General features: G+C 46.9%; 11 protein-coding genes across 11 annotated transcripts; 3 read left to right on the top strand and 8 right to left on the bottom strand.

Annotated features, from left to right (window-relative positions):
• Positions 1-121: 121 nt before the first annotated feature.
• FPSE_02137 (uncharacterized protein) lies at positions 122-981 on the top strand (the record flags this gene model as incomplete). The annotated part of the gene is made up of 2 exons (XM_009255256.1): positions 122-215; positions 266-981. The coding sequence occupies 2 exons, from the start codon at positions 122-124 to the stop codon at positions 979-981; spliced, it is 810 nt and encodes a 269-aa protein (XP_009253531.1).
• A 1,776-nt stretch (positions 982-2,757) lies between these two features.
• Positions 2,758-4,022, bottom strand: FPSE_02138 (uncharacterized protein; the record flags this gene model as incomplete). The annotated part of the gene is made up of 5 exons (XM_009255257.1): positions 2,758-3,020; positions 3,073-3,203; positions 3,257-3,722; positions 3,787-3,823; positions 3,879-4,022. The coding sequence occupies 5 exons, from the start codon at positions 4,020-4,022 to the stop codon at positions 2,758-2,760; spliced, it is 1,041 nt and encodes a 346-aa protein (XP_009253532.1).
• Positions 4,023-5,961: 1,939 nt separating this feature from the next.
• Positions 5,962-7,931, top strand: FPSE_02139 (uncharacterized protein; the record flags this gene model as incomplete). Its single annotated transcript, XM_009255258.1, has 7 exons — positions 5,962-6,379; positions 6,430-6,612; positions 6,660-6,994; positions 7,038-7,162; positions 7,219-7,514; positions 7,565-7,666; positions 7,717-7,931. 7 exons carry the CDS (start codon positions 5,962-5,964, stop codon positions 7,929-7,931), a joined length of 1,674 nt encoding a protein of 557 aa, XP_009253533.1.
• A 189-nt stretch (positions 7,932-8,120) lies between these two features.
• On the bottom strand, positions 8,121-10,224 carry FPSE_02140 (uncharacterized protein; the record flags this gene model as incomplete). Its single annotated transcript, XM_009255259.1, has 8 exons — positions 8,121-8,241; positions 8,293-8,541; positions 8,591-8,721; positions 8,770-9,368; positions 9,460-9,483; positions 9,660-9,803; positions 9,857-10,002; positions 10,052-10,224. The coding sequence occupies 8 exons, from the start codon at positions 10,222-10,224 to the stop codon at positions 8,121-8,123; spliced, it is 1,587 nt and encodes a 528-aa protein (XP_009253534.1).
• Positions 10,225-12,770: 2,546 nt separating this feature from the next.
• On the top strand, positions 12,771-14,731 carry FPSE_02141 (uncharacterized protein; the record flags this gene model as incomplete). The annotated part of the gene is made up of 7 exons (XM_009255260.1): positions 12,771-12,916; positions 12,971-13,122; positions 13,181-13,376; positions 13,429-13,538; positions 13,601-14,272; positions 14,322-14,533; positions 14,588-14,731. 7 exons carry the CDS (start codon positions 12,771-12,773, stop codon positions 14,729-14,731), a joined length of 1,632 nt encoding a protein of 543 aa, XP_009253535.1.
• A 268-nt stretch (positions 14,732-14,999) lies between these two features.
• Positions 15,000-16,768, bottom strand: FPSE_02142 (uncharacterized protein; the record flags this gene model as incomplete). Its single annotated transcript, XM_009255261.1, has 3 exons — positions 15,000-15,764; positions 15,811-16,597; positions 16,656-16,768. The coding sequence occupies 3 exons, from the start codon at positions 16,766-16,768 to the stop codon at positions 15,000-15,002; spliced, it is 1,665 nt and encodes a 554-aa protein (XP_009253536.1).
• A 1,279-nt stretch (positions 16,769-18,047) lies between these two features.
• Positions 18,048-18,866, bottom strand: FPSE_02143 (uncharacterized protein; the record flags this gene model as incomplete). The annotated part of the gene is made up of 4 exons (XM_009255262.1): positions 18,048-18,106; positions 18,156-18,197; positions 18,247-18,696; positions 18,749-18,866. The coding sequence occupies 4 exons, from the start codon at positions 18,864-18,866 to the stop codon at positions 18,048-18,050; spliced, it is 669 nt and encodes a 222-aa protein (XP_009253537.1).
• A 508-nt stretch (positions 18,867-19,374) lies between these two features.
• Positions 19,375-20,499, bottom strand: FPSE_02144 (uncharacterized protein; the record flags this gene model as incomplete). The annotated part of the gene is made up of 1 exon (XM_009255263.1): positions 19,375-20,499. The coding sequence occupies one exon, from the start codon at positions 20,497-20,499 to the stop codon at positions 19,375-19,377; it is 1,125 nt and encodes a 374-aa protein (XP_009253538.1).
• Positions 20,500-21,248: 749 nt separating this feature from the next.
• On the bottom strand, positions 21,249-23,454 carry FPSE_02145 (uncharacterized protein; the record flags this gene model as incomplete). Its single annotated transcript, XM_009255264.1, has 5 exons — positions 21,249-21,375; positions 21,429-21,757; positions 21,811-22,055; positions 22,105-22,644; positions 22,692-23,454. 5 exons carry the CDS (start codon positions 23,452-23,454, stop codon positions 21,249-21,251), a joined length of 2,004 nt encoding a protein of 667 aa, XP_009253539.1.
• Positions 23,455-24,413: 959 nt separating this feature from the next.
• FPSE_02146 (uncharacterized protein) lies at positions 24,414-24,716 on the bottom strand (the record flags this gene model as incomplete). The annotated part of the gene is made up of 2 exons (XM_009255265.1): positions 24,414-24,453; positions 24,523-24,716. The coding sequence occupies 2 exons, from the start codon at positions 24,714-24,716 to the stop codon at positions 24,414-24,416; spliced, it is 234 nt and encodes a 77-aa protein (XP_009253540.1).
• A 272-nt stretch (positions 24,717-24,988) lies between these two features.
• On the bottom strand, positions 24,989-25,644 carry FPSE_02147 (uncharacterized protein; the record flags this gene model as incomplete). The annotated part of the gene is made up of 6 exons (XM_009255266.1): positions 24,989-25,035; positions 25,084-25,097; positions 25,154-25,169; positions 25,230-25,232; positions 25,296-25,334; positions 25,542-25,644. The coding sequence occupies 6 exons, from the start codon at positions 25,642-25,644 to the stop codon at positions 24,989-24,991; spliced, it is 222 nt and encodes a 73-aa protein (XP_009253541.1).
• Positions 25,645-27,945: the final 2,301 nt, after the last annotated feature.

Here is a 27,945-nt window from a genome sequence, read left to right as displayed (position 1 = left end):
TGTCTGGCTTGTGATTGGACAATTCGGGGCTATATCCAGGGAGGATGAGTCTTCCCCTCATTTCTGGTGATTCAACATCTCTCCTTTACAACTCACCCTGAAAGTACCAGAAACCGCTACCATGACATCTATACTAGACCATATCGTTATTTTGGTGTCGTACCAGACGCTTCAAAAGCTTCCCAAGCTCCTTGAGCACGATCTCAACGTGATCGGTGCGTTCCATTGTTCTTGACCTGATTGAGTTGAACTTACACGGATCCAGATGGAGGTACCCATGCAGATGGCCGCACAGTCAACAAGCTCGTCATATTCTCTGACGGTGTTTATATCGAGCTCATAGCGTTTCAAGAAGGCCTTGATCCTGAAGAGCGAAAGAAGCATAGATGGGGAGAGTTGGAAGAGAACACTATCGTCGACTGGGCCTATACTCTTCCTGATGAGAAAGACTTCGGTACCATACAAGATCGAGTGAAACAATCCACTTCCGAAGTGACCTATCACGACCCAGTCCCTGGGGGCCGTCTCAGACCTGATGGGGTCCAATTGAAGTGGTCCGTAGCATCTGCCTACACTGTTTCAGGCCAGGCTTTACAACCTGGAAAGGTACCTTTCTGGTGCCTCGACCGCACTGAACGAAAGCTACGGGTTCCATACCAAAACGATAACGGCTCTCAACCTTCTTACACTAATCACCCTTCAGGAGCCATTGGTGTCTCTACAGTCTCTGTCTTGGTGCCTCAAACAGAGCGCGATACTATTGCTCAAGTCTACAATGGTATACATGGTTCAAAGGCGGAAGAAGAGACTTGGCATTTTACCGTCCACTCAGGATCAACTCAGGGTAAACATCTTCTGAAGCTGGACAACAGTCAAGATGGACAACGACGCATTCATCTAACCCTTCTTGGTCATCATGGCAGTCCTAGTAGCATCGAAATTGTGCCAGGTTTGGTCGTGGGAATTGATTCTAGCATATAGTGAACATTGGCGATATATTCAGTCTATTATTACCCTCGAGAGCCGTTAGCCGTCTTGGCCATGTAGAAAGGTTTTAAGATAAAGATAAAGTGTCGGTCCTTGCTCGCTTGTCAGGGTGGATGTGGGGTTCTACAGTGTTTCAAGGTTCAGAACACATGTATTTTATTTCCATTTGAACAGCTTAATGAAACATGGCTCAGTGAATGCAGGGGCACGGGGCAGTCGTTTATCAAATTGTGTCTCTAGAGCAATGGTCAGTCGTGAAAGGATGCATGTGAATATCTGCCAAGGCCATGCTCTTGGCTTCGATGTAACGTTCCTCGTATTGGAAATTACATTCCAAACGGGGTTGGTCATGTCTTGAAGTGAGCCTGTGCCGCACGATTTTAGAAGACTAGGCAGGGTCGGTTAAAGACGCTGTGATATTTTCATCACGTAACCCAGCCCTGCTTACAGGGGCCAACCAACAAACCGCCGAAGTTCTTTTCCGTGTCTCCCGATTCTCAAAATCACGGTAACATTTTTCAACAATGGACAGCTGCTAAAACTTCAAGATAAAACTCATATCTCTCCTGATGCCAAGTTCAAACGTAGAGGGTGCCCGGCTGTACCAAGATGGCCAGCCACATGTGTCTGTGTACGGTCTGACCAGTCATCATCCCTGCAGCATGGCTCGAAATGGTAGAGTAAGCCCAATGAGAATCCACAAAGGGTCCAATAAAGCCCCGTTATCGTCTTGAACCAACAACTCCAAACAGGCCCTTCGGTTATTTCCTCAGGTGTGTCGATTTGCTTGTGCCGCTTAGCGATTATGTCAGAAGAACAAGATAATTGGCATAGCCCCTGACACTATTATAAACATGTCAGATACCTTGAAAAAGGAACCTTAGTTCACTTTGCCTCCTTTTCTCGACAGATCTCCCGCAATCATCAAAACTCGGATACCGAACCGAGTGACAACACCAGGCGACCCACCCATTCAGTACACTATCACTACTGCAACATATTTCTACACACTCTTCTCTCAACATGGACGCCCATTCTTTTGACCGACTCGGCTCACGAAGAAGTATCATGGTTGTCATGTCTATTCTCGTCATGCTCGGTGTATCGATACATGTCTATGCTCTTCTCTTCTTGCCATCCTACAAGTTACCTAGCATAACTTCGACACAGGAATATTTTACATCGATCGAAATGAGAAGCGAGAGATAAGACAACAAATATAAGCACAGTCATTATGGCAGTCCAGAATCTAACTATGCTCAAGGGAGGGGAGAGTGTGGCAGCTGTCGAAGGGGATCCGGAATATCACCAACAAAGGGGGACAGCTGCCAAGGTTCACAGTACCAAGACACTTCCGTTCCACGTCAAATCCTCCAACTATCAACATTCAATATCTCGAAGCCCTACCACCCTCCTAGAGCTATATCCACGGCAACTATCGTCAAATCGTCTACAGAAGTGATTCGCTTAAACAAATCGCTGCTGGGATTCAAGCCACAACTATCAGTCGCGCGTGGTATTGTCACCATACCACAAACCACATATCATCCCTATGCTTCCAAGGAGTCCCTGGACTGAACACTCTTTTCCCCTTTGGCGGTTTAATGGATGGTTCAGTTAAACAAGGAAAAGCAATTAAAAATAATTATGCGAAATGGCAGGCATGGCTTCCTTATCAGAGCGATGCCAATCGGAAATCCAATACATTACACGAACCCACGATGCATCTCATACCGACATCGAGTACTTTCATTAAATATTATGAAGAGCCTACGTGGTGCCGCTTTCTGATCTCGAGCCCACACTTCTGATACTTGATATATCCCAAAATCCATGAAAAGCACCCAGCTCTGGATCATATAAACCAGAACGACCCGACCTTCGAAACTCCTGTTTCTTTAATTGGGACTGAGTCCTTACTATTGGATGTGGTCCGACGTTTGATAGACTTATTGGCGCCCGAACTGATTCTTCTGTCGTTGAGAGTCCAGGAAGGAAGTGGCGGAAAATGGGCCGAAGCATGGGCAGACAAGCTGTATTTCCTGTCAGCTCTTGACACTATGGTGAAAAAAGATTCCTTCATACCTGAGAAGACTGCCATGTTAGTTTCTACAGTCGACCACATCATATTTGCCGCCATGTCTTTGGGGATATCGTCGGTTCGAGGATTGTATAGTTTTGAATGCACCAACACAAATATTGACGCAATGCAGACTCTTTTCAGAAGTTAGTACCAATCCCAATACGTACGTTAGATTATCAGACATACATAGTTCCAGAGGTGAAAAGGCCGACCACGGCAAGTTTTTGTGACAAGGGCAAGGTCATCTTCATGACTTCGATAACTGGTAAGATCAAGATGATGCAATCCATCGTGGTGTGTGCTAGAATCGTGGCAAAGAAGAAATTTGCCTCGTTGAAGGGACATTTCGCTCCTTGTAGATCCTTATTCCAATATGCTTGAACTGGAACGCAGTGGAATATGACCATAAACGTGCGAATCGTAATCCAAATGCTCACAGCAACGAGAAGACCGATAATCGCATATCGAATCGATGTATGCTGAAAAACACGCCAGTAGAAACACAAGATAGAAAGCTTGCAAACGGCGATGGATGAGGCGTATAGGAGTTCGCAGATCCATAGTAAAAGTCGCGATCGGTCCTGGATGTGTATGGCTTCGGCTGGGTCTGATATGGTGCTGAGCGATAGTCCAAGCTTGAAGCTATGGGTCCCTAGAATATCCATCATAAGCGAACGTGGTCAAGCAGGTGGGTATCTTGAGAATGTTGTGCATACAGTAAACGATGACGGAACAATAACTCGTAATGAAGAACTACAGATAAATCATGAGCACGTACGCAGGTTGGGATTAGATGGAATATGCATACCAAGGCAACAATAGCAAAATAATCATCGAACCATAGCTTCGTCTTCATCATGCCTCGGGCTTTAATTCTCATTGAAAGGGCCAGGAAAGCTATGATCCAGGTAATGCTGATCGCTGCATAGATATCGGGCTGAAGCCCGGCCATGACGTTAAGGTTCGAGCTGCAAGGTTAGAGAAGAGTTTGCAACAAGCATTTTGATCCGAAACAGCGGCTGTTTTTGCAGCCTTGACCCTGGACTCGAACAGTGAGAAGAAAAATAGGAATTGTTGCTCTGTTGATGCTGCAAGACAACAGGCGGGGGCAAAAGAGACATGAATTAGTGGAGGGGATCAGCTAGCTAATGAATGGTCAGCGCAGTTTTTTCTCGCGAGCCAAGACTGATCCTCTGACCAAGATTTCAGTCCAAGGTGACATCCTTCGTGGATAGAAAATCCGGGGTTAGTATCTCGGGATCCGCAAAAAGACGGGTTTGCAATCGAGGATGGTTTAGCTCACATCGGACTGATACCGATGACACTTTGCAGCAGCAAGAACAGCAAGAGTTATTCGATGAATAGAGAGGTCTAGACTTGGAGATCTTTACAATAATTAGACTGGCTATGTTGGGAAAACTGAAGGGTATCTGAGTTCACATTAATTGCATCGTGGCTTGTCAAATATCTCTTCAATTGGGTGCCAGGCTCGCTTGAGATATGAGCATAAGAGCCCCTCTCTCAAAAAACATCGGAGCTCGAGCCGTGATGGACCGGCTTCCTCATAAATCGCTATCACAGTCGTGGGTCTCGGAGCTAAGACTTTTGCCCGCTTGATAACCTCAAGCTAAATTAGAGACTATTCCCATCGAGGACAAGGTCATGGGATTTGACTTGGTCCCGTTGCTAATTTTCCATCTGCACATCATCACCAAACGCTCAGATTGATAACCGCTGGCACTTTGAACAGTCTGTGCGTAGATTCTCTCTTCCTATTTATCATGTGTCTTCAGCTGAGGACTACGGGTCATGACGTTGGTGTTTTCTCAAGTCTTGATCACGAGTCACCTTTCCCCTTTGTTAAATGGCCTTTCTCGATGTTTAATGAGGCGTTGGACTGGAATGTGGATTCACAACAAACCCATGATTACAGACGATATGATTCGTCGTTTAGCGAGTCTGTACCTCGTTGAAGGACATACCCTAGACTGCAATGCTATGGAAATGTGTTTTCCATTGAGCATGGTAATCAGCTTACTATGTGCAGTAAAAATAATGTTAGAGATAAGTAAACATCTTCGAGTATGTTGTCTTCGGACTTAATAATGTTGATCAACCTGAGAACAAGCGTTTGGATCACGACACGATGTTTATGTGTCAGGTGGCCCAGCTGTCTCAACATGGTTCAAGGCACAGCTCCGACCCCAATAACAAACGACAATGTCTGGTATGTTACCCATGACTCAAGAAATAAAAGGACCAATCACTTGCTGGCATCTTAAACAGAGCATTTAAAAAGATTAAAATTCTCGCACCCAAAGCAAATAGACTGAGTACCTACTGTGTATTCTTACCAAACTGTTTGCCATAAGTTAGTAGGAATCGCCGGCTATACTGTACGCTGATCGAATCTGGCCCCGCAACGCGTGTACAAATGCTGATACGATCGGTTGCTGTAGCCTCTGTAGCACAAATTGCTCACAGCCTTCTTTTCTCGCCTCTCGCATGCATCGGCGAAACGCTCTGATCCTGATCGTTTACAGAACTGAACCCGAATATCACATGCTTACACACATTATTAGTCACATTTACAATGGATTGGCAAGAACGACAGGCCTCAGAGCCGCATAAACTCGTCAACAAGGGCCAATCGCATGCTTCGAGGTGTTGCATGTCCTGCATGAACGGGCCTTGAAACCCCTTCGGGAATAACATCCAAGGAATCACACTGGGCGACGTAAACATGTCGGATTCTGAGACAGATTTTCGCTGCATCCCATTGAGGAAGTCGCGTGATTGCAGCCTTTCAGGAAAGGAAACATATTAAAAACCTGGCTGGCCCCCAAGCTTATAGCCCCGGTGAATGATACGAAGTCATGCAACCGCCCACCATGATTTTCCCAACCCTTTCGCTAGACTCTGTCGAGTCGCTAGCAATTTTATTCTTTCTGGGAGTATTTTCCCATGTTTTCGCTCTTCGCAAAGGCGAATGGGACATGTGGACGATGACATTCATATGCACTTGGATAACATATCAAGCTATCACACCATGCGCACTGAACCAGCTGAGGCATATGGCGTACTTTGATGCGATGATTCTCGCCAACAAATGGCTATTCTCATTTCTTCTTGGTATGACAAGCAGCATCCTGATTTACCGAGGTTTCTTCCACCGTCTCAACAGATTTCCTGGACCATTTGTGGCACGGCTCTCAAATGTATATGCATCTTGGTTAGCAATCAAGGAAGAGCACATGTATCTCGAGGTTCAGAAACTGCATCAGAAATATGGCGATATTGTCAGAATTGGTAAGTCAGCACTGTGAGACACTAAAGTACATCTGACTGAACGCTGCCAGGTCCCCAAGAACTCTCCATCGCAACGCCAAGCGCATTCCGTATCCTTCACGCCAACAATTCGCCCATTGTCAAGGGTCCGTTTTATAATGTTGCCCGACCCTGTGTAAACCTTCTTGCCGACAGGAACAAGAAAAGTCATGCTCAGCGAAGAAAGACTTGGGATAAGGCCTTCACTGCAAAAGGTACAATATCATCAGAGATTCGCTGGCCTTTTACTAATCTTGAACAGCTCTGAGAGATTACGAGCCACGAGTAGTCAGATATACGAAACAACTAACCGACCAGATCGAGAAGACAAAGGGAAATCCTATCAACATTGGCGCTTGGATCAACTTTTACACATTTGATATAGTAGGCGATCTTGCTTTCGGCACAAGCTTCAACTATCTGGTCAATGGTGTGAAGGATAAATTCTTGAGAGACTCACATGACAGTCAGGTTCTCATGGGTTACTTTCGCCAATGTACCTGGCTCTTCGAGGTATTCAAGGAAACACCCTTGCTGAACAATTCATGGCTGTCGTTTCAGTCGTGGTTAAAACAAAAGGTGGAAACCAGACGACAGGTAAGTGATATCTCAAGTGAAAGACTGATCTGACTCTTTACAGAACAAACCATCGGAACCCGATGTTCTCTCCTGGATCCTGGAGGAATATGATTCTATTGAAAATCCTACAAAGGACGACTACCAGAGACTTTGTGGTGACGCCCATCTCATTGCTGTTGCAGGAAGGTAAGGTTACAGATATTTATCTTTGAAGGGTAATATCGGTACTGACATGCAATTAGTGACACCACATCAGCAGCCACCTCTGTTCTTTTACACCAACTTACTCTTCACCCTAACGTCTTGAAGAAGCTACAAGCAGAGATCGACGAATACCAGGCCAATTATGAAAAGCCGGACCATTTTTCTATGACCAAGCTCCAGTACCTCCAGGCATGCATTGACGAATCCCTTCGCCTCCACCCAGTCATTATGTCTGGCCTTCAGAGAATGACGCCACCTGAAGGAATGCAGATCGATGATGTCTTTATTCCCGGAGACACCATCTTCCACGCTCCTTCCTATACTATTTATCGAGGTATGCGTATGTCCTTTCTCTTGTCTGGCAAAGCACTAATATTCATGTAGATGAACGATGCTTTGTACGCCCCCTTGAGTTCATCCCCGAGAGATGGACGACACAGCCTGAACTGATCATCGACTCGACTGTTTATGCCCCCTTCTCTACTGGTAAGATCACCAGACAAATTACTATTAAAAGTTCCATCTAACTATGATAGGCCGTGGCGCATGTGCTGGAAAGCAGTTGGGTCTCATGGAAATGCGGTACGTTCTCACAGAGATTCTTTCCCAGTACAACATGTCGTTCACACCCGGGGCAAACCCAGAAGCTTTTATCGATGGCTTGAGAGACTGTTTTACACTGGAGCTCCCGGAGCTAAATATGATCTTCACCCCGAGAGGCGAGAAGGAACATCGGACAATCCCATCTTAAATCATGTCTTGCGGAGCATATTTGAGGTATGGCATGGAGGATTTCATTTAGTAGTAATAAGGACCCTCAGCTATTCTGAGGAGTCACTCCTTGTCTGCGTGCCCAATTTGAAACAAAAATTTTCTCCCTCTTCTTTCAAGTCAACCATATCAAGTAGTGTCATCCATACCAAGCTGAGAGCTTGCAAATTTACTTGCCGCAGATTGCGGCACCATCTCTCCAATTTGTAACATCAAAGTCAGGATATGGGTAGGCAGTAATCTCAAGGAGCTGCTCCAATGGAGCAATCTTCCCATGAGAAGGGAAGACTCTGTGAAGTTGTTAGTTATGCCAAACACGAGCCTAAAGTCACGCGACGTACATTGTATGTCGGGGCAGACCATCCGAGACAATCTGGTCTAACCACTGTCTCATCTGGCTCTGGCTTGAAAGCTCAGCATCGAGCCCAGCCTCCCAAGAATCGGCTTCAAATGCCACCACTGGCGAGTCAGCAGAAGCACATCGCTCCGTAACAACGACGTATGTCCAATCAGATGCATGCGACGGTTGATCCTCCCAGTTGAACCAGGCCGCGATCTTGTCGTCGTTATGCATATAAGGATGGGTTTCACTATGATTTTGTAAGATAAGTCTTGTGGGTTAAGTGAGAAGGTCCTTACTTGAATGTGACAAACTCAGCACCTAGGACGCTAGACCAATACTTTACAGCGATCTCAGGGATGATCAACTTGACACCAGCTTTGACAAAGTCGGGAACTCCACCAGAGTGGTCACGATGATGGTGCGAAGGCTGTGGACATGAGTACTATTCACGATAGGAGTATTGTTTGATACGTACCGCAACAAAAGTGATTGGTTTCTTGAGATTATCCGATACCCATTGCATGATGGTCTCACTCCATCCAGGTGGAGCATCGCAAAGAATCACTTCTTTCTTAAACTCAATGATGACCATCTTGAACCCAAGGTCATCCCTGTCGTTGAGAACAAGCCAGTGAACTTGAGAAAGACCGCGAACTGGGTTTTCCGTTCTAACGACCTTCAAAGGTTGTGGAGCGACACCAGATCCGAGCATACTCGAGCTATAATCAGTCACAAGACCGTTGGAGAAAATGGAAGACTTGGCAGGTGGAGTCTTTGGTCCCAAGCTTTGGTTTTCAGGAATACCATCGAAGTAGCCAGCGGGAAAGTCAGGATTGAGAGTAACTTCTTCGATAAGAAAGTCTTCTAGGACTGCGCTGAGACGCTGCGTGGTCGAGTTGTAGATGGTTTGGATAAAGTGGGGGAATTTGATGCCTTGGACTTCCTTATAGTTGGAGAGATACAAATCCTTGGTAGCGTTGCCGTAAATAGGATGACTCTCAATCGTGCGTACGATGTATGGCAAGTTTGACTTCGAATCCATGATTACTGTAATGCCACGTTGAATGTCTTGGACTTTGAAGGATCAGCAGTGTGTTGAAGAGAGACGGGGAGGAACAAGTATACCGGCTCGAAAATAGACTCCATTGATCTCTTCGTTGCTTACGGATACTGAAGTGGTGTTCCTTATCTTTGAGCATGTCAGCCGTTCTTCATCCCCAACTATTTCTGTGTTCGTCACACTGCGACTTACGCGATATATGAGATGAGGAGACAGCATTCGAGCCTCAGTTACAAGGTTGTGAGCAAAAGCAGCTTTGATTGTCAGATGTTTGAGGTTTTTGGATGCAGGGAATGCGCTCTAACCATCGGTGTAGCCAAATGTGACATTCTCTGGAAGATGAATCATGTTGTTTCCGTTGACATAGCAAGCGAAGCCATCTACTCCATCATGCACAACAAGCGAAAAGTCAACTGGTTTGAGATCAGGTGAACCCCAAGACCACGAGTCTGAATAAAATAACGTCAACACGGGCTTCCAGCCATGGGGTGAGAGAACTGACTTGATGGAGTCGCATGACGGTCAATTCTCTGTTGGAAATCCTCTGCATCAAGCTTATAAGAGATGTTCTGAGACCCAGATGTCATGACCGATGTGTCGGCTTTCATTAGCTGGTAGCTTTGCATCAGCGATCGGGATCGGTAGATTCTATCTCCGTAAGTACGGCCGAATTTCCAATCTGGGTTTGAGGTCTAACCTTGGTGCATGAAAAGTTATCCCTTTGAGTTGACTAATCGGACCGGTACCACCGAGGGCGTCAAGGGCTGCATCCAAAACTTGTTGAGCTGTTGGTCCGACGACGAGTTGTGCGTGGACGAATGTTGTTGCAACAAGACCCAGAAGGGCCAGACTGAACCTGGACGCTCTCATGATGCGTACAGAATGGGAAAGACGACGTGAGATTTGGGTAACAAGTTAACGTATTGGGACAATGTCAGATCAACACTATGTTGCTGGTTCTCCGCACTGGACACAAACACAAAGTTGGGTGTTGGGTGCCTAGAGCAAATGAGAGTGTGGAACTTCGACTCTCCATGGAGGGAAAGCAGGAAATTTATGTTTGAACACGTAGACATAGAATAAGGTTGTTGGGACATATTGAACTTTTGGGTACAGACGTGGCGGCCAGTCAAGTTGTCCAACTCTTCGGTCAATCACTCTTTCAGCCACGACAACAAACACGAAATCCCCACTATTATTTGAGAATTAAATAATTGAAAATCTTAGGAGCTAGATATTAGTAAGGTGGAAGCACCCTGTCTAATGGGTTCAGAAATGGTATTGGTGGATGTCTTGAATCCTAATTGTAAAATTCAACTCACCACCACAAGGTTGTCTTGGTAGCACGGATACTTTCTTCAACCCTTATGGTAGATTCTAGAGATGAATTTTAAAAAATTTTATGGAAGGCTAAATTTATGCCGTATATAAATACCAAACTGTTCTCATCTACCTCTTCCTTCATCCGCATCACTGCCACCTTTCTAGAATAGTTCAGCAACAGCAACAACAACACCAACATGCCGATCTATTCGCTAAGATGTCCCAATCCAACGGGATGCCACACTTGGGGAGAAGTGAAAGAATGCGCCGAAAGAGTCAGAAAAGTGTATCTACAACGACCCAACGATGAAGAGGCCTGCCGTCGGGCGCAGGTGGCTGCTCAATACTATCACGACTTTCATCAGTCCTGTCCAACACCCCCCCTCCAGCCACTTCACCCACTCAAGACAGAAACTCCAGTGGAGGAAAAGGATGTCGTGTTCAATCTGCCCAAGGAGATTTACATGAACATCATCGGCTGCGTCGGTGACCAGATTGATGTGGGGAGCAGCCCACATCGATCAGAGGCGACAAAAACATTGCTATCTCTAGCACGTACTTGCAAACTATTTCAGTACATTGCCGAAGAGCATATTTATCGCCTGTTGCCATTCAGAGGGCTCACTGAGAAAGTATGGCAGTTTCAGTTCTCGATCACGATTGAACCTTGCCGCGCCAGCCTTGTCCGATCTCTCTACATTCGGTGGGATGAAGAAGACGAAAACCATCAAAGAGTGATTGACATCGCCAGAGCCTGCCCAAACTTACACAGTTTAGCACTCAAATGGAATGAACGCCCAGGTCTAGGATATTGGTGTCAAATTATCAGAGACGATGGAAAGCGTATGAGAGAGCTATTCCAATCATGTCCGAAAGTCAAGACCTTCAGGTTCTCCGGATTCCCACCTGACTCCTACTGGATCCCAAACATACATGAAGCCTCGTTCTACAGCCACATCACCGAACTTGAAACAGACGTCGATTCTATCTGGGCACATACGGCTCTAACACGCTACGATTTCTCCAACGTAACGACTCTACACCTGGGACAAGGATTTCAAGAATTTATAGTTTTTCATCCGCCATCCAGGATTCCACGCCCAGTTTATGAAAACATTACAAGGTTACGAAATCTGGAGATTAGTGTCAGACGGGTGGACTTTATATCTTTAAAGGACGCTTGCATTGCGTGGGGACCTACACTTCAGCGTCTTTGTCTTCGCATACCTGATTATGACGATAATTATCGTTTCGGCGAGCTGATACGCCATCTTCCTTTCCTTGAAGAGTTCTTGGTGCTTTCGAAGACACGGTTGAAGCGACAGCTGATCAACAGCATCACGACAAGCAGTTGGCTGACGACACCCCGCCTTCGGACAGTTGTTTTGGGAGATACTTCTCCGCATTTCATAACTCCGTCTTCTAATGTGCTAGGGAAACCCATAGAGAAGGCTCTTGAGGCTTTGATCGACACACTACACCAAACATTGGAGACACTGTATCTGGGATACCATACGCCAGTCCAAACGTCACTCCTTCAGCATCTAAAAAAAGCGAAAAACTTGAGACGACTCAGACTATACCTTGAAGAAGACGCAAAACAAGAAGATATTGATGAGTTGTCAGAGTGTACCAAACTTGACGCATTCAGGGTAGTCAGGGGAAATCGCACGTATCCGAGTTTGATTGCTGGTGAGCTAATCGAAGTGCAGCGATGGGAGGGAGGTTGGTCGGATAAATAGTCATGATTGCGAAGAGATGGGCTCCAGATATAATCTGCTATTGTTGATCTTACGATCGTATAGGAAGTATGTTTGCGTTAGTACATCTCTTGAATCCAATTTATCCCTTATCTAGACTCAATCGCTGTTAACAACTTGTGTCGTTGTACGTATCTATTCCATGCCAATCCATGTTATATCCGATCAATCCCGTCAACACTATACCTGATTAGGGAATCCGAATGCGCCCCTCACCGATTGATCTAATCGATATTGCGACATCGCAGTTGTGTTATCCTCCAAGACTTTTTCCCCGTCTTATTTACTCCGACTTTGACCTGCATTCTTTCTTGAGAGCACATATGTCCAGCCATGGCAAGTGACGAAACAACACCACTGCTTCCCAGCAAGGGCGAAGGGAAAAAGTCCAATTGGCTGCGAAACGTTTGCCATGTTGAGAATCGGATTTTACTTGCGGGATTTCTCATTACATTGGCTTTTAGTTTCACCCAGGTTCCGTAAGTCGTCCTTGGCGGTACAAGCCCACACCTCCATTGACTAACAATTCTCAGGCTATTTTATGTGTTTCATTTGATGTCATGCGATTCTTTCTACGATTTACATCCTCCATATGATGGTCCAGGCGATCGATGCAGTCGTGATGAGATTGCTTCCATGACTGCGACCCAGTTCAGTATTCTGGGCATGAGCACAACCTTTTGCGGTAGGTCATGAATAAAGCTCTACTCATTTCCAGAAAAATGCTGATTAAATGTTATCAGGAACATTGAACCTTTTTCTCGCGGGTTGGATAGCTAAAAAGTTTGGACCACGCGCAGCGCTTCTGATGCAAATATTTATCCCAGCTATTCGAGTCGTGACGCAGATTCTTGGTGTTTTGACAGGCAAACGAGAGGGTATGCTTATCATTCAGATGACACAATTAATCACGATTTTCGGAGGGCCCTCTGGCTACATGTAAGTCTCTATTTGTTCAAGAACGACTCACAATTACTCATGGTTCTACTAGTCTGGTGATTAACATCATCGCTGGTGAAGTTGTCGAGCCTTTACGAAGAACGGCTGTCTTTGGGCGACTCCAGGGCGCAATCATGCTGGGACAAGGAATTGGTTACCTCAGTAAGTCATTTTCAACAATCAACTTGCCAGATGGGCGTGAACAGAAATACTAATTAATCTAGCTGGTGGTATGCTCGGCGATATTGACATAAAAGCACCTTTTGGGACGTCCTTCTGTTGTTTTATCCTCTCCGGCATCTACGCTTGGAGCGCACTCCCTTACATATCTCCGGAGTCCATGTCTAGTGGTGGAAGGCCTGCGACAGGGTTCCTCACTCCGCTTAAGGTACTCATGCCTCAAAAGTTGCGCCTCGCAGATGGGAAGACGAGAAAGCACCTGGGCGTCATCTTCCTTTGCGCTGGTATCTTTCTCGGGGTTCTCGCGACAGACTATGCCCCTCTTCTCATCCAGATGTATGCAACCGCGGCATTTAGCTTTACTCAGGGAGATAACGGCTGGCTGATGTCCGAGTTTGCCATCATGAGAAGTTTCTTCTTGATCTTTTTGTTTCCTCGTATTATTACGTGGGGACGTGGTTGGTATGTCAACTCTCGGACAACCTCGTCTGACGAAGTGGATGAAACAATAACGCAACACATCCCAACCACTGCTGGGGAATTCGATGCGACTGTGGGTGAGCAAGCGGATCACGAGCCCTACCAGGCTGTAAACTCCAACAAAGAAGACGAAGGAGTCCGTTTCGATCTTGTCTTCCTGCGATGGAGCCTAGTTGTGGACGGTCTTCTTACCACCGTATCAGGTTTCGCAACACAGCGGTGGCATATTTATCTCGGTAAAATCCTTCAATCTAACTAAATCAGAACCATGAACTGACTAGACAGCTGCATTCCTTCTTCCATTCGGTTCTGGTAGTGCACCTGCTGCCAAGGGTTGTATTACGCAAATGTGCCCAGACTCCCAACGTGCGGATGCTCTCAACGCCGTCACGCTGGTAGAAAACATAGCACGACTTGCGACACAGGGACTCTTTGGTCTGATATTCGCTACGTTGGCCCAAGCTGGCAAGGCTTACGCGACCTTTTTCTGCAATGCGGTATGTTTTAAACACCATGAATAAATCTGCTCTGTGAGGTTGACTTATAAATAGGCCATTGCAATCGTTGCTATGGGTGTGCTTCTGTTCTCCAACTTTCCACCCCTTGGGAGTACGTTGATTGACAAGAATGATGGGGACAATGAGGAACAGTCTGGAGACCAGGAGAATGAACCCCTGTTGAATGAAAGAGAGTAAGGGAGAGAACAGCATCTTACGGGTCGGCGTCAAAAACATTGCCTAATCATAGAGTTAAACGGGAACTAAGTCATGAGTAAATGAAGTAGATTGAGCAGGTTTTTCATTATGGAATATATTATATTTTGTCTCTATCAGCTGCCGAAGCCTCCAAAGTAAAATGATAGAGTGGCATTTTCGCCCTGTGGTACAGAAGTTTACTCCATATGCGTAAATCGAGGCAGATATCTGTGGCACTATTAAGGCGACTCATGTCATTTTAATAGGCTTATGTGCTCATGTTCACCTCATCTCCAGATGCCGACTTGGCACCAGGCTCAACATCCATAACATCCCTAGTGTGCGCAGAAGAGGATATCAGTCCTGGCCGCTGTTCCTTCAACTCCTTGAACTTCTTCTCGGCATCCCAAACCCATGGCGTATCGGCTGCAAACAACAGGTCCATCTCCTCGAGTGTGCGCTGGTTACTCTCGGGGTACAAAGCCCAGACCATGGGAATAGCCAGAAGGTTAGCTGCACCAAAGATGTGAAGCGTGTTTTCGCCGATCTTGGAGAACATAACAGGGCAAAGAAGAGTGAGCCAGCCGTTGCCAATGGACCATCCAAAGACACCAAACGCGTTTCCTTTGGCTCGAACTTGGAGCGGGAAGATCTCAGCGGGGTACAGCCACGGTACTGTCAGCCAAGTAGCGCCGAAGACAAAAGTGAAGATAAATACGAAAGCAGCGGCAGCGGCACCGTATGAGTTCGCCTTGTCAATATCTCCGGCGTCTCTAGCGTCCTGGCCGAGTCTGGAAAAGGCAGCAGCCAGAAACATAGCGATTCCCTGACCCACTGCACCCCAGTATAAAGTCCATCGTCTACCGATGCGGTCCAGAGTGTAGACACAGATCAATGTAGCGAACATGTAGAAGATGTTGTTGAGACCGGAAATCCATTGACTCTTTTTTGTGTCGAAGCCTGCGATGCGAAAGATGGTCGGTGCGTAAACCGTGACTCCAGCAATGCCTACCCATTCTTGCATGATTTGTAGCTACTCGGTGTTAGACTTTATTCCAATATGACGGTTTCAGGCTTACCCAAATAACAAGTTGGACACGTCGACCAGTGTGAAGTTCGCCGGATCCGATACCAAAGAACATGTGAAAGTATGAGTTCTTGGAAGATTCCTTGTTCTCGAGCTGAACAATATTCTTGATATCGGTGTACTCAGCGTGAGCGCGAGCACAGTCAAACTCGCTTGAGCCACGAAGGCGTTGAAGGATATACTGAGCTTCGTCATCGCGTCCAACCTTGACAAGCCAGCGGGGTGATTCTGGGAAGAACCAAACGCATCCCAAGAGCACCAGAAGAGGAATGATCTGGAAGGCAATCGGAAAACGCCAGCCGAACTGCGAGCCATTGTTGTCGATGTAGGAAAGACCGAATTCGAGCCAGTAGGCTACAACTACACCAAAGATGTTAAGAGTAAATTCGATGGCGATAAACTGTCCTCGAGAGGTATGCTCAGCTGTCTCAGTAGCCCAGACAGGCACGATGGCGTTGAGAATACCTGTGCCGATGCCGTTGACGGCACGTGAGCAGATCATCCACTCGTGGTTCTGAGCTGAGCACTGCAATGCAGCACCTAGGATTGCCCAGGCTGCACCAACAGCGATCGTCTTGATTCTTCCAAGTTTATCGCCGATCCATCCTCCGAAAAGACAGCCAAAGAGAGTGCCGAGGTAGTAAACGGAGACGATTCCTCCCTGGAGCAGGCTGTCTGTGACAACAGGTTCTCCAGTTTTCTCGTCGACATAACCGAAACCCATTAAATCGATGTAATGTTTGGAATTGTTAACACCACCCATCATTCCTTGATCATATCTTTCGGATCAAAATTAGTCATTTGTGTCATCGTCGAGTGGTTACTGTGACTGCATACCCAAAGAAAAAGATGGACAGAGCGGCAACACTGTTGATAGCAATGAGAAGCTGACGCTTCTCAAAGTGGTTGGCCACATTGAATCCAGGAAGACGCTCCATAGTTCCAGTCATTTTTTAAACTTGAACCATTAATAGGAACTGACGATGGTTGCAGAAGTGCGTGGTGGTGGCATTTATACTTGCTGCAGCCGGTAGTCGGGAGGACGATCAGACAGTCTCGGGTAACAATATGCGCGCACAAACAGTTGATTATTAGCGTACTTGCATGTCTACAGGACAAAAACAGGGTCGGCATTGGACTTTGTCTCCTTGTTAGTGGTCAAAGTCCTGTTTTGCAGTGACCGATCTGCAACCCCAACTGTGATGTCGATGCTGCCCCAGGTTGGAGATTTGGAGACGGTGGGTCATATTTAGAGTCTCCCTTAGGTTGTTTCCATGCGCACCAATCAATTTGTCTTTGTGATGGATCCAGGTGGAGGTTTTCTCGGATGCGGAAGCGGTTGAGCAGTTCATTCTCGCGATTCTTGTCAGGCAGCAGTTTAAATAGAGCGGATCCCATGTCGTGCTGCAGTTTTGGGGTTATATCGAGTCATTTAATGTTCCATCGTCTGATCATGTGCCTGCAAATGGCTCGTTTTGTCGATGCAAAGGCTGGAGAGATGTCCCCAAGGTTACTTGCTGGGCTAGCCGGGGTCTTTTCGGTGGGGAGACCTTTTGCCGGCCGCCATGACATCGTCGAGTCTGGAGGAGGTGGCATCAGGCTTCATATCAACAGTCATAGATCTTGGTGCCAAAGGGTTGTTGATTTAATTGTCCGATGGTCCTTGTTTTGCTGCCTCACTGCAATCTAGACAGAATGGGCATCAATCCCAACCCATCAGATTATTGTTGTCATTCCTGGTTACAACCGAATGGTAGCATTGATCATCGGAGCCGATGAGCGGAGAAGCGATTACGCCTATCGATAAGGCACTTTTGATGTCGGGAATAATTTGCTTAGCCGAAGGCTCGGCACTCACGACAACCTTTTTTAATTCCGCGATCCATTTATGCGAAGTTGGCCGAAACTCAATTCCACTGACTACCTGGCCAGCCACATGGGTATGGCAGAACATGGCTACAAAGGCAATAAAAATTCGTGTAGGGGTTTGTATTATTGAGTCATGTCTTGTCTCAAATTCGCGATGAAATCTCGATAAAACATCGTGTCAAGCCAATACCCCGTGGGATCTTGTTATAGCCCAGCAATGGCACTGCAGCTTGGCCCAATGCATCTGCTTCATCTCATGCTTGCCAGTAGTCCCATTGCCGCCCGTGAAAAGTAGGCAGTTCAAATCAACATCATCCGTATTCCCCCTAATAAGGCATATACAATGGTGTGCTCCCAATCTTAACGCTCAACAGGGTTGGTGTCGCCTTCAGCATGTTCTTTTGCGCGTTCCGCAGGTTCTATAGTCTGATTAGCGTGAGGCGACATATTCTAGGTTACCCAACTCACTCCCGACTAATAACTGCTGTAGGCGTTTCACATCTGCGAGTTCTGTAAAAGCATCAGTATTGGCGAATGTATTCGAAGTTGTCTGACTCACCACTCGCCAAGGCCTGGCTAAGCCTGTAGAGTTGCGATTTCTCTTGTTCTCCAATCACTCCGTCGTTTGCTTCATCGAGCTGTTTGAAACTATCCAGGTATTTCTCTAGTAGGGAGACATCATCGCACTTTTCCTTGACCAAAAACGATGTTTCAGCTAGGAATCTCCCAACTGCTTTTACTCTTATGTCAAGGGAGTCGAACTCTTTTTCGATCTCCAAGTAAAGCTCTTCAATCTGCAAGCAAATTTCTTCGTTCTCAAATGCTTTTTCGTTCTCTAATACGATCTCTTTGATCTTGGCGATGAACTGTCTGGACTTGGAGTCGATCACTTCGCTCGCTGACTCAAGATCCTTTATCTCCGACAGGACGTCTGTGCCTTGGGATCGGGGCTCTTGTTTCTGTTGCTTGTTTTCCGCATAAAGTTCGTCACCAGTCTTTTCATTGTGATCTTGAAACTGTTTGTCAAGACTCTTGTCTGCGGCAATTGGATCATGGCTTACTGGTGTTCATTGCAGTTCGGATTGTCAAATCAGCGATGGTGCGGTCGTTGTTGTTTGGCCGACCAGCACAGTTGACCGGTGGTGGATGATCTCGTGAGATATCAGGCGCGTCCGCCATGATGCTGTCGTCTTACTTCCTTGCGTCGCAAGTGCTTAAGAAGATGTTGGTGAGGTTGCGTTGCACAGGTTGCTGTGCGGGTGATGATGAGTAGGAGGGAAGAGTGCAAGCAGAATTTGTGGTCGGAATGGGTGCCTGGCCTGACTTTTTTAATTCTGGTGTATTAACAAAAATGCTGCAGTGTTGACGCGTCTTGAATTTCAGTTATTACTTAGCAAAAGAAGAGCAAAACAGCGATTATTTAGACAAGCCTTCACCTCTTGATTACCCTGCAGCCCTGCAAACACAATCGTAGTGGAGATAGTGGGGCCTTTCATCTCTGGTGTTTTTATTTTCACAGCGCTTGTGCCCTGTAACTTCGCTGTCGGCAATTGTGGGGCCGCCTGGGGATACCTACAGCTTCAGGCTACGTGCTCATAACAACATTTCACTGTCGAAGGAGACCATACTGACGGTGAATTCAATTACAAACTTCAATACTGTCGTGTACATACAGGGTATCAAGTCGCTAACTCCGCTTTAGAACATCAATAATCCACTCCAATCCCTCCTTGCTCTCCTTCAGTCCATACTTGTACGCCAAGGGGAAACAATGCATCTGCTGCTCCCAAGCCAGCCACTCGCCATCGATACCTTCGTTCCTGCACTTCTCTCGAAACACGACAGCCTCGGGGCCCAGAACATCATGTGAGGCCGTGATGCCGTGGATCTTGACATTGTGCTTGACGCACATGCTCAGGTCTGCGTGGATAGGCGACACCCGCGGGTCGTCAACACTCCAGTCCAGACGCTCGTTGGGGTGACCCTTGGAGATGGAGTCATCAGGTGTGTGGGAGCTCTCAGAGACACCGGGCGCCCATTTACCAGCCGTATCGTGGATGGCAGCCTCACTCAAGATGGGGTCGACCTTGTCAACCTCTTTGATGTCGGCATTCTTATGGCTCAAGTCTGTTGTTGGGTTGATGGCCAGTATAGCTTGGGGCGGTCGAATGACTTGAACATCTTGATCTCTCATTGTCCAGAGAACACTGCACAAAGCAATGTTTCCGCCAGAACTGTCCCCAGCAACAATGACGCGCTCACCAAGCTCTGAGGACTCTTGCAACAGCGCGTTGTATGTCTTGATGACGGCCGGGAATGAGTCTTGTACCCGATCCTTGGGCGCTATTGGGTAGCTGATGATGGTGAGCCTGGTGTCTTGTAGTTGCTGAACCATCTCTGCGCAGAAAGTCCAGTGCTGGCCAGTCGGAGGGGCCTGCCATCCTCCTCCTGCATAGTACAGTATCCTTCTAGCATATCCTTTTCGTGGTTCATCAGACGATGCTTTGGGTGTCAACTCGTAAGTCCAGACTCCCTCCACTCGACGCTCCTCGACATCGCATCGTCTGCGTGCTCCGCGAGACGGCTTGCAGCGTGTTGGATCAGCAGACGAAACCTGTCCTGTCTTGACGAGCCTGGGCTTGATGGGCTTGATCATGGCGTGAAGCATCTTGGTCGGCCATGATCTCCCTGTTCGTTCCTCAACGTGGAATTCCTGACCGTCATCGGAACTAAAGTCGGAATCCTGGTCCTGGTACCCCGAGTCATAATGGAGAGTGTCTGGGACCGTTTGAGTTGCGGCTGCGGTTGTCATATTTTCGGAAATACGACGAGATGGTTCAAGGTTTGATCGGATCGGCCTTGATAGGCCCAGGGATGAACTACCTATGTATGAACGAACGACACCCTCAGTAGAGGACCCTGAAATTGGTTGATACCCTTAAAATGTCAGATCTGCACGACGTCATGCCCCGCCTGACATCATGACTCCGCATTGTTTGCAACGTCAAAACAAGCCAAGAAGCGGCCTTTCTTTCCTGGCTAAGCTTGATTGAGATGTGTTTGCAGATAACAACTCCAATTGCTTACGCGTTTTGCCGTGAGGAATGGAGAAAGGTCGCATTGATAAGCATATTTCTTGCAAAGGGACCTGACGTGACACTTTGGCCATCTGCTAACTAATGCATGGAGGGTTTGAAGGGTCGCGAGCTTGAAGCTTGGCTCACGAAAATCAGGCTTAGCATTATGAAAATCAGGGTCAAGCTTTTTAATAGACCCCGCTTCTCTCTCGTTTTCAGGCTGGCAGGCCCAGTTCTAGCTGGCCTGTTTACCTGCTTACCTAGCACCAAGACATCAACTGTCAACGTTGCACAAACAAGTCCCTCAATGCCATCACTTGCTCATTAATTTATTCACACAAAATCCATTTTTATGACGCGTTTAGATCCATGCTCTTGTCGAAATAACGCTCATCGTGTTCGCTCAAACTGTTGTCCAAATGTCCAAACGCCGTCGCTTGCTTGCCTCAATACAAAGTAATCGCCCATCGCTGTTCCTCATGGCTCACTGGGATCTAGCCGAAATTGAAGATCGTCTGCGATGAGTTTCCGTTCTCATTCTCGCTTCAGCCTGCGCCACGGCAGCCTCCCAATCCGTAAAGTACAGATAAATGGCCTCAAGACCCGATACACTGTTGCATTTGGTTAGTCGACAATTGCAAAAATGACGCCAGGAAAAACTTACACAGCAAGACCGGCTGTCAAGCCAACCCAAAGACCGGCCAGGTTCCATCCCAGTCCAAAACTGGTGCCAAGTGCAATAGGCAAGGCCACGACGTAGTATGAGAACAGGTTGGCATACCCTCCAATGGCCTGTCTACCGATGCCTCTCAAAAGACCGTGCGAGACAGCTGCTAGAGCGTCAAATATCTGCATCACGGCGCATACTAGGATGACATTGGACGCGATGTCAATGACCTGCGCGTCATCTGTAAAAATGTTTGGCAGTTGCTTTCTCAGAGTGATAAACATGGTCAAGTTGAACAGACCAACAAAGAGTCCAGCGAAGATGGCCTACAACGTCAGTACGAGACAGCGCAAAAATAGGTAAAAAAAAAAGTACATACCACTTTCGCAGTAACTCGTGCGGCACCACTCAGGTTCGCGCCGATCAGGTTGGCCACCCGAGTCGATGTCGCGATAGCCAAAGGGAAGGGAATATTAAACGACGTCGACGTGATAGTCACGAGAACACCCTGTGCAGCAAGTTGTGCTGTTCCAAATCTGCCAGCAGCGATGGTGAGAATCTCCAAGACAGAGAATTGAGCTTCAATCATGATCATTCCTGGAAGCGCCAGTTTGATCATTGGTCCTGATTTGGTCAGCGACAAGGCCTTAAAACACGGTCGCAAAGTACTCACCCCAGTTACTAAAAGCCTTGCGATTAAAGCCCTTCCAGCACTCGGATCCCTCAAACAGGCGCACGTATAGGATAAGAAGAAGAGGCAGAAGGTTGTGCGTGACGGCCATAGCGATAGCCGCGCCGTTAAATCCCCAGCCGAATTTGAACACAAACAACCAGTTTTGCAGGAAGCTCAGAGGAGCGCCGACGAGCAACGTGTATGTAGTCGCGTGGAATAGACCCTGCGACTGGACGAAACGCTTGGCGCTCTCAAATGCGGACACGCCGGGCATACCAATAATAAGAATGCGCATGTACATGGCCGCCAGTGCGGTTGTACGTCCAGGCCCGACAGCTGCGGCGAGGATGGGTTCGGAGAACCACCATAGCACAGCGATGGGGAGCATGAGAATCCAGAGCAGCCATGTCATGCGCTGAGCCTGGAGGCCGACGAGGTGTTTGTGGCCGGAGCCGTATGCTTGGGCGCAGAGGGTATCGAGGCATGTCGCTAGGCCTTGGACGGGCACGTAGTATGTGATGCTTGCTGTCATTGTGGCCACTGATTGATGTTAGCAAAAAGGAAGTGATGCGATGAGTGGTACTCACAATTGACGGCAGCCAGCTCTTCCATACCCAACCGCCCGACAGTCAACACGCTCGCGACAGTGACAGAGTAATGAAGCAAAAAGGTGACAATCAGAGGTGCAGCATATTGGATCAATGTCTTAGTTTCGCGCTGCCATGTTGTTTCGAGCTTCTTCGCAGCAAGCGCCTCCTCCCATCGCTTGTGAACCTCATCTGGTCCTGGTGTCGGCGGTATCCCATCAAAGCGCACGATCCTGTCGCGCAGAAGCGGTGTTGTCTCGCCCGAGTCTTCAGCCGCGAACAGCGGTCTATCGTGATCACGAACGCGCGTGCTGAAAATGTGGCGATACAAGCGTCCCCAAAATGTAGCATGCCATTTTGTTGGTGGGGTTTTCGAGGGAATAACGTCGTTATCGCGAAGAAGGGAAACCTCTGCACGGTAGGATTGCTCAAAGTCGTGTGGGTTTGGCGCGGGGATGTCGATGCTAGTGGGCGGAACTGTCGAGAAGCCTGAGCCGTATGCTATGCCGTTGGGATGAAATGCCAGCTGTAGATCTGACTCGTCGACGTATCGCGGGTCCTCGACAGCTTCTTCATCGCGATGTTCGTCGCCAGAAGAGCACTCGTCTATGTCTCTGTTGAGTATCTCCTCCACATTCGGAGCCGGGTCGATGAATGGCGGTGGAAATGCTAAATCGTCGGGAATAAAGTCTGCAAAAATAGAGTGACGGCGACCTCTCTGAGTGCCGTCAGGATTGAACGGTGAAGTCGTGGGGAGAGACATTGCAGAGGAAGTGCAGCGCAGCGCAGTGGTGACAGGTGGTGAAACAACATGTCTCTGGTCTGGCCGCATATGTATATCATCGCCAGATAGCACAATGACGTCCCCTCCTCAGAGCAGACAAACCACCCAAGAAAGTCGGTCAACGGCGTCGTGATGTCAATTGATAAGACGTGAGCCTGTAAATGGACCAACGTGTGCGCCACAAACGAGCAGTGTACACCCTCTTGCGTAAGTTAGACTGGAATATGACATACATTAGCTAGTGCATCAAGGTTCGGGCGGCTCGTAACTTTGCCGCCCGGGAGATATGCCCCGAGATAAGATCACGACATTTCTGTTTTGGGGTAACACTGCATGAAACGGTTGAACAGGTCATGTCATTTCTTACCGATGATGAATCCAGATTGTTTGCTCTTCGCCACAGGGAACGTTTCGGCAACTGGCTACATAAAAAATCACCGAGTGAAACCGTTTGCAGGTATATATGACTCGTTTTTTAGTATTGTATCTACAAGTTGCGGGGGGAACCATCATATGAAGAGTCCGTCATTCAACATACCTCCATCTTACAACATGAACAGGATGCAACCACTAGACCACTTCAGTGAAGTGGCACCACCAATGAATCCGGGTCGAGCTAGACTGCAAACTAGTTATATTTGGAAATGCTGTCATCAGTAGCTAACAAGACGCATTTGCGAAACAAAAAGCAATGCTCATACAGATTAATTACGGGTAGCAATGATACCAGGCTGCAAGAGATCATATCGGAAGAATAAACGTCTCACATTAGCATTCACAGGTCACATTGATTCCTTCCCTTGAGCGCGAAATGTCTCGTGATAGCATAAGCATCTCTTGTATTTATCTGTCCAACTTGAATCTGTAGATACTCGACACAAGAAGTATATGCCTCCATCGTTGACACCCAGAGTTTGTTGCAGTTCGAATCTAAAACCTCAGATGAGACAGTTACCACTTCCAGCCTCATTCACGAAACTGCAAATGACTGCGTTAGCTTCAACTCATGCTTCAAGCCTTTAACAATCTCGAGACGCCAGTACTGACCAGTTACCACCGAAGCCGTCATCGCAAACAAAGATTCCATCACCTCGGTCGTTGCATGTGAGTCCCTTATTGCGTAGGTCGTCAACACGCGCCTGTTGCGCGTTCCCGTTGTTATTGTTGTTGTTGCCACCACGCTGGGGCATTGCCAGGCCAAGAGTTGCGAATGCAATGGCGAAAAAGACTTTGGCGAGCATTTTGATTGTGATATGGAATTGGAAGAAATTAAAGAGTACTCGATACAGTTGGACCGGCCAATTAAAAAGTAAAAGATGTTGAAGGGATGATTGGATGAATGGATGGGTGGGTAGTATGAGAAGAAGAGTAAACTTATCAACTATTTTATAGTAGACAGTCGCTGGTCCGTGGAATAAATAAGTCTAAAATCTGCTATATCAGAAGCTTTAGCATGCCAATTATCGAATGTCGCTATGTAACAAATAGTGTTTTATGACAAGGTTTTAAACTTTTAGCAGGGTTTAGAAAGTCTTGGCTTGCTAGGCTTGTATCGCAATGCTGGTAATACGAGTGTTTCAAGTGCTTCTTTAATGTCATCAAACTTACCCTTTCGAGTACTTCTTCAATGTCATCAAACTTACCCTTTCGAGTACTTATTTAATATCATCAAACTTACCCTTTCAAGTAGGTGGCTAAAAAATAGGAAATTAAAACAGAACAGACAAAATCATTAGTCCACTCTTATGCCATACATACTGTAAGATTAATCTAATATTTATGTTAACCACTAAATCAGTACTGGTCTTTATGTAACCCACCTGCCTGGGAGAACTCGTTTTGAGCTCTGTTTGCCCAATCTGATCTTCGGATATAGTCGCTATTACATCGTGGATTAGCTAGAACAGCTGCGATATTGGCTTAAGTGATTGGTCATGCGTTTGGGGCGCCTGTCATACCAACATGGTTGCAAAGCTTGACAGTTGATGTGTTCGTAAAAAGACGAGTTGCCCAGAACTTCTAATTTTCTTGGTCATTTTGGGAGTGACCCCAAACAAGCCAATTACCATGAAAGTCGGTATGCCATTCTTGATCCTGTTCTTCACGATCGTGCCGAGCTTCGTCGGTCCTGTAATTTGGTTCGACTAGTGGATAGTGATGTTCACTCATGGCGACCTTTCAATTCCCCTGTATTGCCATAGGGGAAAGGCGTAATGTGGTTGATGATCTGCTGTGAAGTTTTAGATGTTAAATGTGTAGAAAGGGATGCAGGAGATAAAGATGGAAATTAAATTGTAGCCTAGATGTTCATATTAGCTCAAGTTACCTTTTATAAATGTTGCTGTAAAAGTATTAATAATTTATATTTTCTTAGATGTAGCTTTATATTCCTACTCTTCTTTCCTAGATAAGAAACTTGGGGTAGTTTTTCTTAATTCTGGCTATCGCTATCCTTTCTCTATAACAATTTTACCCTGCAGACGCGTTAAAAGTACATCTCCAACTCTACCATCGTGAACCTTGGCCTTTATCATCATAACAGCCTCCGCTCCTAGTCGCTGTTGTTTCGCCCTCGCTTTTCCTCGGCATCGGCGGTTTTCTTTATCTGTTAAAAATCGTCTTTTTACTTCTCTGACATTCCAAGTTATTAAGATCTCGTGGGTAGACTTTGACGTCCACCTTGCCATATCTGGCACTGTCGGTATGAGTACCACCATTCAATTATACCACTCAAGAACACCTCGAACCACATGGCCATTTTCCTATCCAAGTGTGTGTCGGATATCTCAATCCTGGCTACATAGGGGCGATTTTCGTCAATGAGTTCAAAGCCGAGCCAAAGACTTGGGGAGGATCTGATGGTGAGAGGAGGACTAAGACAGTCCAAGCGAACCTGTCCTACACATGCCCTGCTTCCATCTGAGTAGTCCAGCAAAAGACCTATGAATTCAGGTGATCCTCTCGTCACTCGACAACATGGAGTCAACGCAACGACATTCTCAACGCTGGCTTGAGACAAGTGAAAGTCTTCACAGACATATAGACCCGGATGTAGAGATACAGGCTTAGGCGCATCTAAAACTCTGGGTTGTCTCGGCGCTTTTGAGTCGAATATAAGGCCACTTATAGCAGAGGGGTGTGAGTCGAAAAAGAAGTGACCGGGTTCCCCATTTGCAATATCAAGGAGCTCCCAGCTGCAGTTTGAGAGCGCTGGTGTTACCTGGGCACCCAGTAAATGAAAATGTCCCTTGTCTGTCTCGAAAGCCAGTGCCAGCACCTTCTTCAGCGGTTTAGGATGGCGTACCCAAACGCTTATAATATGCTCATCATGGCCAAGTGGAACATAAATCCAAGAAGAATTAGCAGGAGTCGAATGGTAAAATGACAGATTGTCTCCTTGCGTATGAGTATGGAGGGTGATTGGAGCAGGGTTACAGCAGACTGAGAAGCCAGTGATTTCGGGACGATTGTATTGGAACATAGACATTCGCCGCGGTGCCTTGTCCTTTATTCCATAAAAATTCACACTCCGCGATGGCTTGAAAGGATGACGCGGGATGGCAAAAGAATCTAAAGTGCGTGTGCTATACTCGTGACAACTGTCGCGACATGACAAATAACGTAGTAAGAGGCACTGTGTTTTTGGCATTCTTTAGCCACTCTGATTACCCATGTATTGTGCGGAATGGGTGGCTTACATTGGTATAGAACTCCATGAGCCACTCAGAGTTTCGAATCGGCAATCCTTTCCAGAACACACCAGGTATACAACTTACAGTTGGAGTCTTACCATGCCGACTCCATATCAGTCTCTTTACGCCGCGGTGATCTTCAGCCACATAGACATCCAGGGGTGCTAGCCAGTCGTTCGCCCTTTGAGGCTCGTTAATTAGAGAGCTGAAGTAGACTTCACCTTCGTACGTCACATATGTCCCACGAAATGGAGCCTGCACGGTGAAGGAAGATTGAAACGGTTTCTTGCAGGTGAGCCCCAGTATGTTTGTCCTCGCGGCGTCGTCTTGAAGCAAGTATTGAGCTATCTCCCGTTATAGCTCACCTGCCAGGGTTCCGAAGAGTTTGAGCCGCGACTCTATGGTTTTAAGAAGCCACATGCGCCGCTCTCGTTCTTGGTGGAAAGTAGGCTCGCAGGAATAGGCAGCAGTCTGAAGAAACTCGGCAAGAGGCAAAGGAGTCAGGATGTTCCGGCAAACGCGATGGCAGCCGACAGCCTGGTCGCGTTGATGAACGCAAGGAATAGGGCATGCGTTACACCAAATAAGCCCAATTGAGTCGTTGATTTCTGCATCAGAGCTGTACTTAAACTGCTTTGATTCTTTACCGTCAGGTTTAACTGTTACAAGTCAGTAGGGTTGTTGCCACAATTCTGATACGGAGAATAGTTACCAGCAATGATTGCATCATTCTCGCAAAAATCGAATGACAAATGCCACATCTCCGTGTTAAGCAGAG

This window comes from Fusarium pseudograminearum, chromosome 2, assembly GCF_000303195.2.
Source record: "Fusarium pseudograminearum CS3096 chromosome 2, whole genome shotgun sequence".
Lineage (NCBI taxonomy): Eukaryota > Fungi > Ascomycota > Sordariomycetes > Hypocreales > Nectriaceae > Fusarium > Fusarium pseudograminearum.
This window is presented reverse-complemented; position numbering and strand designations above follow the sequence as displayed.